Source organism: Nelumbo nucifera, chromosome 4 (genome assembly GCF_055504915.1).
Source record: "Nelumbo nucifera cultivar China Antique chromosome 4, China Antique-T2T, whole genome shotgun sequence".
NCBI lineage: Eukaryota > Viridiplantae > Streptophyta > Magnoliopsida > Proteales > Nelumbonaceae > Nelumbo > Nelumbo nucifera.
The window spans coordinates 90,825,854-90,836,806 of NC_142652.1; the positions used below are offsets into that span (position 1 = coordinate 90,825,854).

The 10,953-nt window shown below is 38.2% G+C and overlaps 2 protein-coding genes across 12 annotated transcripts; both read right to left on the reverse strand.

Moving 5' to 3' along the window:
• Positions 1-589: 589 nt before the first annotated feature.
• On the reverse strand, positions 590-1,895 carry LOC104611694 (late embryogenesis abundant protein D-34-like). Its single transcript, XM_010278872.3, has 3 exons — positions 1,456-1,895; positions 1,140-1,385; positions 590-1,003 (listed from the first exon to the last, which is right to left on the reverse strand). Exons 1-3 carry the CDS (start codon positions 1,756-1,758, stop codon positions 836-838), a joined length of 717 nt encoding a protein of 238 aa, XP_010277174.1. The 5' UTR covers positions 1,759-1,895; the 3' UTR covers positions 590-835.
• Positions 1,896-4,880: 2,985 nt separating this feature from the next.
• On the reverse strand, positions 4,881-9,362 carry LOC104611672 (Lactoylglutathione lyase / glyoxalase I family protein). 11 transcript variants are annotated; one of them, XR_016085884.1, is made up of 6 exons: positions 8,947-9,362; positions 8,619-8,849; positions 7,108-7,183; positions 6,843-6,918; positions 6,689-6,726; positions 4,881-6,041 (listed from the first exon to the last, which is right to left on the reverse strand). XR_016085884.1 is itself a non-coding variant. In XM_010278860.3 (5 exons), the coding sequence occupies exons 1-4, from the start codon at positions 9,028-9,030 to the stop codon at positions 6,692-6,694; spliced, it is 426 nt and encodes a 141-aa protein (XP_010277162.1). In that variant the 5' UTR covers positions 9,031-9,362; the 3' UTR covers positions 4,881-6,041; positions 6,689-6,691. The 11 variants fall into 11 exon arrangements, 3 of the variants coding, with proteins under 3 accessions (XP_010277162.1, XP_088760496.1, XP_010277153.1); XR_002023468.2 differs by having other exon boundaries at positions 6,820-6,918; XR_016085883.1 differs by having other exon boundaries at positions 6,843-7,183.
• Positions 9,363-10,953: the final 1,591 nt, after the last annotated feature.

Sequence of the window (10,953 nt, forward strand, 5' to 3'; positions counted from 1 at the left end):
AAATTTGCTAGCTACAAACCACCCGCTTCTTCCATTTTTGCCCCAGTCTAATTACAAGTCTACAAACCAGTTGGAGAACATCTCTCTCTCTCTCTTCATGGAGTATCAAAAGCTCCCCTGTTTAGATACCTCTAGCCAGAGAACTTATCAGATGAGACATCAGTTGGTTAAATACCTCCATAAGACATCCTCCTCATTGAGAACTCTTTATTTTAAATCTTCATTTTAATTATTTCCTAGTTGATTTATTCAGACTGGAAAATGGTATTTTCATATTTTGAAGAGTTTTCTTTTTTATTTAGCGAAAAAAAAAGAGTCCTTATGGACTAACAAAACCTGAAATAACATAATGGACTGATTTAATCTGCTACTTTCACTTATGCCCCGTCCCCTAATTAGTTGTGAGTACACATACCGCCATGATCATGATTGTGGCATTTAAATCTTGAGGCCCTCATCACCACTGGAAACTTTCCTAGAACTAGAAGAAACTGCCTTAGGCTTAGCCATCAAAGAAATAGGTTTTCTGTTCTTCGATTTACTACTCTGAAACCAATTGCTTCCTAGCGTATATTTGGACCAAACCAGATTCAAAGTACAATGCTTTTAATTGCTTTTATTTTTTCATTATCAAGAGTAAAAGTAAAGCAAGACACAATACAAACCAACTTCTGGTACTGAAGAGACTTTTAGAGAGAGAGAGAGAGATTCTAAAATCTGCAAGAGAGGCAGAATGCCAGAACCCATGGATGAGAATGAGTAAAATATAGGAGGGAGAGAGAGAGATAGTGAAGCAAGTATGGGTTGGGGTTGTCTCGTCTCGGTTCTCCTTAATTTATTCCATCCACTTGTCCTTGTTGAGCCTAGCAGCTGCCGCCACGGATGCAGCCACGCCGCTAGGATGGGTGGCCGACTTCGGGTTCTCTCTCATCTCCGCCCCAGCTACCTCTTCTGCGTCCTCACGCGTCGCCGGTCTGTCTCCCGGTAGCTTTATCGCCGCATCCTGTGTGGCAAAAGAACAAAAGCCCACATCTCTTACATTCATCTACTGTTTGATATTGACGAAATTACTTGGGTTTATCAAGCAAAAAACAACATAGAAAGACTAGGAACCGACCCCAAACAAGCACCCAACTTACCATGAGAACATCCCCTATCTTAATCTTTTCCTCATGGCGCATAGTCTGTGCATTGACAGTAGCTGCGGATTGAGCAGCGGCAGCGACACCTCCTTGTGATATAGTATCCCCCCCTGTGGCTCTCAGTTCTGCTGCTCGGATTGCAGCTGCATCACTCTTATCGACCGAAATATCTCCCACTGTCACCGCCGTTGCTTCGAGAGCTTCCCCGATTGTTATTGGGTCACGTTTGAATTGTCCCACCACCTGTAAGAGTAGCTTCTACTTGAAGCGAATGCTTTCAGAGAGAGAGAAAGAGAGAGAGAGAGAGAGAGACCTGGTCTGCAATTGACTCGTTCACTATACGGTTTCCGGCACCATCATTCTCTGCAACAGTGAGACCCTCGTTAGTGGTAATATCAGTGTCATCACCGTGACCAGCTCGCTCGTTGCGTGCCGCCGCTGACTGCATTACAGAGGCCGGACTGCCTTTTTGGGTTTGACCAAGTACCCGATTCTCGGCAGACTGCATCTTGAGGTGAGATGGGTTTGGCTGCAAGTTCCCCGGAAACTGAGGATACGTCCCGTACTTGATCGGCTCCTCGGTGGCTTGAGGCCTCTGTGGTTGTTGCTGACTCATATTAGATGAGATGGGACTGTGTTGGAGGTCTGATTCCAGAAAGATGGTGAAAACTCAGTCGCAGTATTAATTAAGAGGACGCTGCTACCCTGTTGCCGGTACTCGAACAGTCGAAATCCTAAGCCTAAGAGCGATTTTAATTTGACAACAGTCGGTATTTTTAGACAGTTCTACAGATATTTGGCGAGCTCCTGGTGAGAACTCCATCTGAGTTGGCTCATAAAGAGACACGAGGGAACACGCAGGGAGATATCATGCCACGTTAATCCCTGCAGAGACACGAGTACGACTACACGCAGAGGCAAAAGGGGGACATCTTGCTTGTTGAATGACTTTATTTTTTTAATTTTTTCTTTTTCTTTATGATCCTTTTGTTTAATATTTTAAAAATCGACTTACAACCGGAATCGTTTTAACAATTGATTTTTGATCAACAGTTCGACCGTTCAATCTGGAATCTGGATAGATGGTCTAAAACCTGGGTAATAGGTCGCTGACTTACGGGTTTTGGTAAGGAATAAGAATCGATTGCCTAAATAGTTTTCGAACCAAACAGTCTTACCAGTGGTTCCAAAACATACTTATTTTTATTTGTTGGAGCAACTTTTATAATTTAGATGGATACGGATATGAATATGTTTTGGAAATAAATGGATATGGATGAAAAATATAAAAAAGTTAGGAAAATATATAAAAATTTCATAATACATTAATAATATTAAATTTAAGGTTAAATTACCATAAATCTTGTATAAATACATAGAAAATATATATTTTAATAGTGTATATCAAAAAAAAATATATTATAATTAATATAATATGATGAATAGATATCATACAATTTTATTGATAATGTATCAATGAAGAGCCCAAAATGCAAAACATATTTTTCTATTATATCAATTATTTTTTATTTTACTATTTTTACTTGTTTACATTAACAAAGAAGTCAACCAAATATTAAATTTACTATGTAAATTAAAATATCTGTTAATAATGTACAATCTCAACTTAAAATATATCAAATCTATTAAAATTTCTAAGATACATATCATATGCAAATTCATAATTTTTAACTTTTAAAATGATTATTTTGTTATTATATTTTTATTCCTATAATTTTTAATTAAAAATATTTTTTTGGTATAAATGTAGATTAGTAGATTTGATAGCTTCAATTTAAGATTATATTTTTGAATATTTTGTAAACAATTTTTTTATTTTCTAAATAATAAATATAATTTTTTGTATGTAAATTTATATATCATGTGCAAATTTATAAATTTTAAGCACTAAACTAATTATTCTCTTATTAATATTATATTTTTATAAAATTTTTGAGATTCAAATAATATTTTGATATAAATGTGGATTTGATATATTATTTATTTCTATTATTTTATAAAATATTGATTTTAAAAATTACTTTTTTAAATTTTTAGTTGGAGTTAACTGTAATATGTATTATTTATTTGAATTGCACTTAAAGTATATTCATTTACTTATAAACACAAAAGATGGAGTGACGTAGTGGCTTATAGACACGGGTTTGAATCCTTACAACTTTATTTTTCAATAGAAAAGTATGCATATGCGCATTTGTATTTCATTGATAGAGCATCGTATACACCTCCAATCCTATAATGGTAGGGTACACCTTCAGTCATAGCGTATCCTGTGCTGGATACCGGTTGAACATATCATATTGATATTTCAATCCTTGGATATTCCTGATGCAATGTTGCATGAGGCTATTGGGGTAGTGTTAACATGGGCTTGCCCTGTCTAAAGCTAATCTCGTGCGAAAATACTAATTTACCATTCCACTATTGAGATTTTATTTACAAAGAAAACAATGTGTTAATATTTGTTTGTCATAGAAGACCAAATATTTTTTTTATTCAAATTTAAAGTGAAAATAAGCTACTTTAACTCTCTCTTTTTTGTTTAAATTCTGCAATAGTATATCAGATGAAATTAAGAGGGCCATTGATCGGTCAATCTGACCATTCGGATCAAAGCTTTAAGAATTATTATTAGCTCATAATATAGAAAATCAATAATTAAAGTGTAACAAAGTTCCTTGAGGGAAACCATTCCTACTGTGACTACTGTCCCTTTTTTTTAATTTGACATTTTACGGCTAAAATAAAAGGCAAAAATTACTCAGAAATTATTTTTTTTGGTAGTGTATTTGCAAAAATAAAGTCGGATGCATGAATACTTTGCAATTTATATACTTACTTCTTGAACATTAGAAACATAAAAATCTTGGGATGCATGAATACTTTGCAATTATTCATACTTACTTCTTGAACATTAGAAACATAAAAAAAAAAAATGATTGAGAAAACCTCCTTGAACCATTTTGGCCACCGGTTCCTGGGTCAAACAGTCTGACTGTTTGGTTCAAGCAAATGGCCCGTTTTGATTTAAAAAATAAAAAAAAATAATGAAAATAAAAAATGGCCAAAAACTATTGTCCAGTAGACAGAACAATGATTCGATCACCTGGGTCAACAGGTTGCTGACCAAGTCAACAGTTTTTGACCCAGAAGTGATTTTAGAATGAAACAGAACTGATCACCTGGACGTTTCCTGAGTCAACCGATCTGACTGTCCTGTTTTCAAAACCACGGAGTAAAATACCATTAAGGCCAACTTTTACCCTCTAACTAAGCAAGTCCAAGTCTCCTATCTACGTCTACCCAAATAACATCACAACCACAAATGAAGAACATCTCATCTTCCTATATAGCATTATACATGGAGAAGTTCCCAATTCACAAAAATAATATATTATGAGTAGATATGAACAAAGTTCTCGTGGACAGGAGATTCGGAGTCTAACTAAACAAGGTCTACCTATTCTATGCTGAATTTCGGCCCAGTATTTTTCGATGTAGAACCCATCAATCAACTACCGACGGTGGATCCCTTTTTTTTTTTTATTGGTGGAAAGGAAGATATATATTGATAGCGGAGCCAATTTGATAGTGCCAACAGCAATTTGAGATTTTGGGTAACATTCAGTTAACCGCTTATCGTTACATCCAACATCTATGTATCGGAAAAATAGGTCATTAATCATCATTACATTGGAAATTGGAATGGACATTATATAGAGTATAGACAGACCCTAATATCTGATAAATTAAGCTCTGAACCGTCTCATCCCCTAAGGATCAGTTTGGAAACATCACAAATATATACAAAATAATATAAAATACAAGGTTTTAGGATCTGTTTGGTTTGAGAGAATAGGAAGAAACGAAATCGGAATTGGGCATTCCGTTTCCAGGTTGACCGGAATGGGAATGAGTAGGTAGAATGCCATTCCCCCATATGGGGGAATCATATGGGGGAATGACCATTCCTGACCCCCTCCCCCGGAATGTGATTCCCATTCCACTATTAGTTTCCTTTTTTTTTCTTTTTGGATGTGCAATTCAGAAGTAAGATGCTGCGGGTACACCAGGGTTTCACCTTGGCAAAGAACCTCCCCAAATCTGCCACTCGTGCCTTCGTCGAGAATCATACATCCTCTGTATGATCACCACCACCATGGCCCAACTTCACCATCACCGTCTTCTGCTACTGCTAGCCACCACTACGCATCACTCCTCCAGTCTCTTATTGAAGGAAAAGCAATCGAGCCTGGGAAGCAGATCCACGCGCACCTCCTCGTTACGGGCACCGGTTTGAGCACCATTGTAGCCACCAAACTCGTTAATCTCTACTCGGTTTGTAACCATTTACCCCATGCCCACTGCTTGTAAGACAGAAATCCTAAAGACAACGTCTTCCTTTGGAACGCTCTCATTCAGAGATATGCTTGGAATGGACCCCATCAAGCCGCTCTTTCCCTTTACCATCAAATGTTTGATTATGGTCTCCACTCTGACAACTTCACTTTCCCCTTCGTCCTCCAGGCATGCTCCGTCCTCCCTGCGCTACAAGGGAGAGAGATCCATTGTCACCTCATACGGGCGGGATGGGAATCGGACGTCTTTGTAGGGACTGCGCTTATTGACATATATGCCAAGTGTGGATGTGTAGCGACTGCGCGTCGAGTCTTTGACAACATTCTGGTAAGAGATGTGGTCTTCTGGAATTCCATGCTCGCTGCTTACTCCCAGAATGGACACCCAGATGAGGCCCTTTGTCTGTGCCGTGAGATGGCTTTTGCCGGTTTGAGGCCCACTGTTACAACTCTCGTCGCCGTCATCTTGGCGTCGGCTGATATTGCGGCTCTCTCCCTCAAGGGAGGGAAATGGGTTTAGCTGGAGGCATGAGCGAGTATGGGTGGATTAACAATGAGACGGAGGAAACGTTTGAAGAAGTGGTGGATAGCTACAAGCAAAACTTCTGAATTTGCTACAAAATTTTCATGCATTCTTTTGAATTTGCTACAAAATTATTGTAATTTTTGCATTTCCTACAAAATTTCTGCATTTTTGGATATTTTCATGCATTTTCTACTTTTTATTTTCATTAGAGGCTAAATTGGAAATCATAGCTGATTCCAATTCCAACCTCTTGATGAACCAAACAGCATCAATCGGAATCCGATTCCAATTCCTGTTTGAACCAAATAGGTAAAGGGAATAGACCATTCCGATTCCAATCACAAACCAAACGGACCCTTACACTCTACAAATTTGTGTGTGTACTCCTTCCAAACTAAGCTAAGCTCCACAGGACCAAGTAATCTGTGCTAATTCATTCTCCATGCCAACAATTCTTTCAGTTTAACATCTGACAGTTGAATTTTATGTTGTCCATGCATTAGGCGCTGCTAATTGAGCTGTGGCAGCCAGGATCTGTGGGCTGTGGCTGGCTCTCACCTTTACCATGCATCTCTAGTGCATGGTAAACACCTACTCTGCATTTAATAACTAAAACCCGTACCAGTTGAGAAATTACGTACCCACTACCCAGAGGATTTGATAACTTCTAAGCCATTACCTGCACATACCAACAAGAGGGTTACAAATATTTAGCCACGGTGAGGAAGAATGAAACTTAACAATATAACCAACACAACTGGGTTACAAATACCATTTTCTGGATCAGAAAATCACATTATAATCAATATCTCTAGCCATATGGTAGTGGTAGCTTTCTCGGTGGTTGGTTAGTACACTGTACACAAAGGCCCTGAGAAAAGAAAACAAGTTCCAAAACCTACTTCCTTCCCACATACCTTGGTTAAATTCTTTGATTACAGTCAAATAGAAAATGAAATAGAATGATGCTTATAATTTTCTAATTACCAGTCCCAGGATTTACATTGTCATCAAGGAGGTAAGATGTAATAAACGAAGCAAACCAGTCCCAAAAACTTACCATCTGGATCAAAGAAGAACACTTGCTTTGTTTTCCCATCTGGTTGAGTCTTCTCAAAAGTCTCAATTCCTTTTTCCTACAAGATTTATTTTATTTGAGAAAATTAATCCAATACAACATACAGAAGCAAATATTAAACAGAAGACTACGTGAGCTTTCCCCATGGAGACAGTAAAAAATCTTGATTGAGATTATTACCTTAACATTTCAAAGGCAAAGGGAAAGGTTCTCATTAATTACAGACAAGAAGGGGATAATTTACTTCACATTATAATTACAATAAGGGTGCATTTGGCTCCTGATAGAATAAGTGAAAAAGGGAAAGCTGTGGGTAAGTCCCTTATGAATTCCTAAAATTGTTTTAATGACTGTCTGACAGATTTCCTTTCTCATTTATTTTCTAAGGAACCAATTAAAAACAGCATGATGTAAAATTTTCCTCCTTCATCAATTCCATAACCTTCTCTTGGGCAATAATAAATAGATCAAAGAAATAACAACACATCCACCATTTTGGTTACTTTCTAAGTCTAGAACTCTATTCTGAAAATTATTACAGCCGAAGATGCAGAATAGTTTCATTGAATTCACCATAGAAGGGTATGAAGCAGCTACAATCTCTGATGTTAAGATGGAATGCAAGACCTTCACAAGCATCTTAGAAAAATGACTTCTCAATTTCTCATGAAAATTTTGTTAGTTGAACCTCCAAAGAAACCTAGTCAATACGATTCCATCCATCCAATCATTCCTGTTGATTAAAATCTTGCCAAATTCCACTTACCCCATAATAACCTTTCACCTATGGTATACCCGGTGAGAAGGGAATAGTAAACGGTGAAGGAGCACGATAGAGGGTCAACACAATAGTCCAACACAAATATGGCCAACAAAGCGGAGAAGAGTCAATTATAGATTTAAATTTATTTACATAAAAGGAAGAATTAAAAGGCGGGTCTGCTCAAATGAAGCAACAAGCATATCAAGGCTGAGGAAGACAGGATATTGAAATACTTCAAAAGACCTTTATCATCCCACTTCAACAAATGCAGAAGTTCTAAAATCTTGTATTGTTGCAGAGGCTATACTTTTGCATCTGAATAACTTTGATCCAAGTTCAAAATCTCGCCCAGATCGTCAACCCGGACAGGCCTAAGTAACTCTTTTACCCAACGAATTAATAATGTATCAGTCAACAATAGAGAGCCTAGAAATGGAATGATTTTCTCAGTGTTGACCTCACGCAGAGTTCCTCAGGTGTAGTAAAAAACATAAACAAGCCCAGACAACATATCGGGGTTGACAGGTGAATCCGGTTTTGTATTACCAAAAGAAACGTTAACCTGGTTTCTATAATCTAAAATTAACATAAATACAACTTTGGTCTGGAAAGAAAATAACTCCACACACAGAAAATGGAAGATGTTTCGTGCCAAATCTCTCAAGGATTTACGGTTTGGAGGATAGACACGCACAGAGACAGAAAAGAGAGAGAGAGAAGGGAGGGTCACCTTCAAGGTTTGAACGAAGGAGTCGTAATTGGAGACAGAAAACGAGATGTGGTGTCCTCTGGGGAGATTCTTCGGGTCAGCAATCGTCGCAGCAGAGCTCCACGGTCCTTCCGGAAGTTTCGTTTCGGGGTTCCTCTCGATGAGATGCAAAGAAAAAACAGGAGAGAGTCTTAGCCAAATCACCTCAAACTCTCCAAATTTAGGGCTTTCGATCACCTCGAACCCTAAAATCTGCACCTTTAAAAAATCTATATCAGAAACAGAAGAGCTAATTCTACAGATCTAGTCCACTGATCTCAGAAAACGATTGAATGAAAAAGAATCAGACCTCCTGATAGAATTTAGAGAGACGTTTCACATCTGTTGTTTCCCTTGCTATGTGGTTCAGGCTAACTCCCTTCGCAGCCGCCATTTTCGTTTCGTTTCTCTATTTCACTCTTTCACTCTGGTTCTTGAAGGCCATCTTTGTACAAGGAAAGCATATGGTCGCGATTCGCGACACGTGCTGTGCATGCTTTTGCTTTCTGCAGCTGAGGATTAGGATCAGGACCATCCCGCCTAACCGCCTAACTGAAGGCCTGCTTGATGCAGTGTACTCAAACCGTCGTTTACTCGCACGGTCGAGCCGTTTGAAACCGCAACCCAGGGTCTTTTCCGGGGTAGGCGTGGGCAGGAGATCCGGACTCCTCAAACAATGGATCAGGGACTACCAACTATTTTAAAATTCTGAAGGCCATAACTTTTCGTTTGATGGTAGATTGGGAAACTTTTCACAATTTATGCATCGCAACGAGCGGAAAGCACCTTGTTCCATTATTTTTACAAAAAATAAAATCCAAAATACATCTATTTTCAGATTTTGGCCTTAAATCTTAATTTTTATTTTTAGTATAAAAAGCTAAAAAGAAAAATATGTATAAACTAACCCATTTAATCTAATCTGGAAGGTCGAACCGCTGATGATGACCCGGAGGCAAAGTAAATTTTATTAATAAACTAACATATCCAGCAGATTTTTAGACCCACATTAACTAACTGATTGGGATCATCACTGATCCATTCACAGCATTTAACTACAGAATGTTTTTTTTTTAAGGTAAAGTAAACTTTATTAATAAGAAAAATAGTTATACAAAGAGGGAAGAAAACAGATCCCCCTCACAAAGAGATCAGAGATCCCATATACTGACTGACTTTAGCATCAACAATACATTCTGATCACAAAACTCAGGAAGGACTGACATCCAGGATGCTACCCTAGCCACAATACACTGGATCAACACCTCAGGGCTTTTCTTCTCTCTTCTGAAGATTCTGCCATTCCTCTCATACCAAATTGAGCTGATAACTGCCGCAGGGATAGATCTCCAAATGAGCTTGCCTCTTTTTGATAAGCCCGGAAGGTGCCAGCCTTTTAACAGCTCCTTTACATTGCTCGGCATAACCCAGCATATACCCACAGCAGAAAAGAAATGGGACCAGATCTTCCAGGAAAGATCGCAATGAATGCATAGGTGGTCCATGGATTCCTCGACCAGACCACAGTTTCCACAACTTAGGTCCTCTAAACTGAATCCCCTCTTAGCCAAATTACTTCTTGTTAGGCATTTCCCAAGTGCAGAGGTCCAGACCAGGAAATTAATTTTGGAAGGGGAAGAGGGAATCCATACTTCTTGTTAGGCATTTAACTACAGAACGTTTTAAATAGGCATGTAATTCCTAGTTCAAGTTCCTCCTCTAACTTTGTATGTGTAGTACCTATTTCTCGTAAGTGCAAAGTCCCTATTGATTGTTTTGGAGCTTCCAAGCCATTACCTGCATATGGAAGCAAAAGGGTTTCAAAAGGTTAATCTGGTTTCTAACATTAACACAAATACAACTTTAATATAACTAATTACTTGCAGAACCTAACTCTAGCTGCAGTAGGCTTCCAGACTACTGTATCTCTAGTTTATAAGGTAGCCAATATAATAATCATTCATAAGTACTTCACTCACACAGAAAAGAGGTTCACGCTCACCTTAGGAAATCTTTGGAGGTTTAACGGTCATCATTAAAATACAATTGTAAATTAGGCCCATTGTAGTAGCAGTCATTTATACATATTATATTTGTTTCTGGAGCAAATGAACCGGAGGAAATAAAGAAATAACAAAAAGAGAACCAAGAGAGAGACTATACCTTATGGTTTTGGGAGATTCATTCCATAAGCAATCAGCCAGTATAACTGCACAAAGGAGCTCCATAGTCCTCCAGAAGCTGTGTTTTCTGGGTTTTGGGTTTGTCTAAATGAGATGCAGAGAGAAAGCAGGGGAGGGGGAGGGGGGACTCACCC

Bases quoted from the DNA above. Each gene is read 5' to 3' on its own strand.
- LOC104611672 (XM_010278860.3), bottom strand. From the start codon at position 9,030: ATGGCGGCTGCGAAGGGAGTTAGCCTGAACCACATAGCAAGGGAAACA. The intron at 8,850-8,946 runs GTCTGATTCTTT...TTAAAGGTGCAG, and splicing joins TCTCTAAATTCTATCAGGAG to ATTTTAGGGTTCGAGGTGAT. The intron at 6,727-7,107 runs GTAAGTTTTTGG...TGGTATGTGCAG, and splicing joins GTTCTTCTTTGATCCAGATG to GTAATGGCTTAGAAGTTATC.
- LOC104611694 (XM_010278872.3), bottom strand. From the start codon at position 1,758: ATGAGTCAGCAACAACCACAGAGGCCTCAAGCCACCGAGGAGCCGATC. The intron at 1,386-1,455 runs GTCTCTCTCTCT...CTACTCTTACAG, and splicing joins ACGAGTCAATTGCAGACCAG to GTGGTGGGACAATTCAAACG. The intron at 1,004-1,139 runs GTAAGTTGGGTG...TTTGCCACACAG, and splicing joins AGATAGGGGATGTTCTCATG to GATGCGGCGATAAAGCTACC.